The 809-nt window shown below is 33.3% G+C and overlaps 1 protein-coding gene across 1 annotated transcript in view; it reads left to right on the forward strand.

Annotated features, from left to right (window-relative positions):
• Positions 1-20: 20 nt before the first annotated feature.
• NAEGRDRAFT_76853 (uncharacterized protein) overlaps positions 21-809 on the forward strand; it is a gene marked incomplete at both ends in the record, with an annotated part of 2,668 nt that continues 1,879 nt past the window's right edge. Inside the window, one exon of the mRNA XM_002668189.1 lies at positions 21-773. Coding sequence (XP_002668235.1) covers positions 21-773 — 753 coding nt within the window. The remainder of the gene's footprint in view (positions 774-809) is intronic.

Raw genomic sequence — 809 nt, forward strand, 5'->3', positions numbered from 1 at the left:
CAAAAGGTCAACTTAATTTTATGCGATTTGATGGAAGTACTCCATTTGATCAAAGACAATCCTGTATCGATAAGATTAACGATAATACTAACAATATTACAGTTCTACTTATTTCAACACTTGCCGGTTGTGAAGGTATTAATTTAATGGGAGCAAATAGAGTTGCACTCATTGATGTAAATTGGAACCCTTCTCATGATAGTGAGGCTGTTTGTAGAGTGTTTAGAATAGGTCAATTAAAACCAGTATATATCTACAGATTCATTTGTGAGAATACTATGGAAGATCTAGTACTAAAAAGACAATTACAAAAAGAAAACCTTTCTAACTGGATTGTGGATAATGGTAGTTCATCAATAGACGCGTATGATACCAAAAATTTATTGATTTTACCAACAGAGGATATTTCAAAGGAAGAACCAGAAATAGATTCTCTAATCACTGATCCTCTCATTTTGGATATTATTAAAGAAAATACCAAGTGGATCAAACGAGCAGATTTTAGAGATCAATTATTACGAGATGATCCTCTCAATATTCTTACTGAGGAAGAAAAACAGTTGGCTCATAGCGAAAATGAATTTGAATCTGTTTATGGAGCTAAAAGAAATTATGATAGGAAAAAAGCAGATTCAACTCAAGAACAGAAAGCCAAAGCAACTACTGTCCCAACGATACCTAAGAGGCCAGAAGAGCCAATTAATACCAATTATCTCAAAGATCAGGAATCGCTTTGGTTGAGAAGACAACAAATAATAGTGGACAAGGAAACTGTAGAAGCCTCAAAGCTTTTACAAATTTTACAAACA

This window comes from Naegleria gruberi (genome assembly GCF_000004985.1).
Source record: "Naegleria gruberi genomic scaffold NAEGRscaffold_509, whole genome shotgun sequence".
In the NCBI taxonomy this organism is placed as follows: Eukaryota; Heterolobosea; class Eutetramitea; order Acrasida; family Naegleriidae; genus Naegleria; species Naegleria gruberi.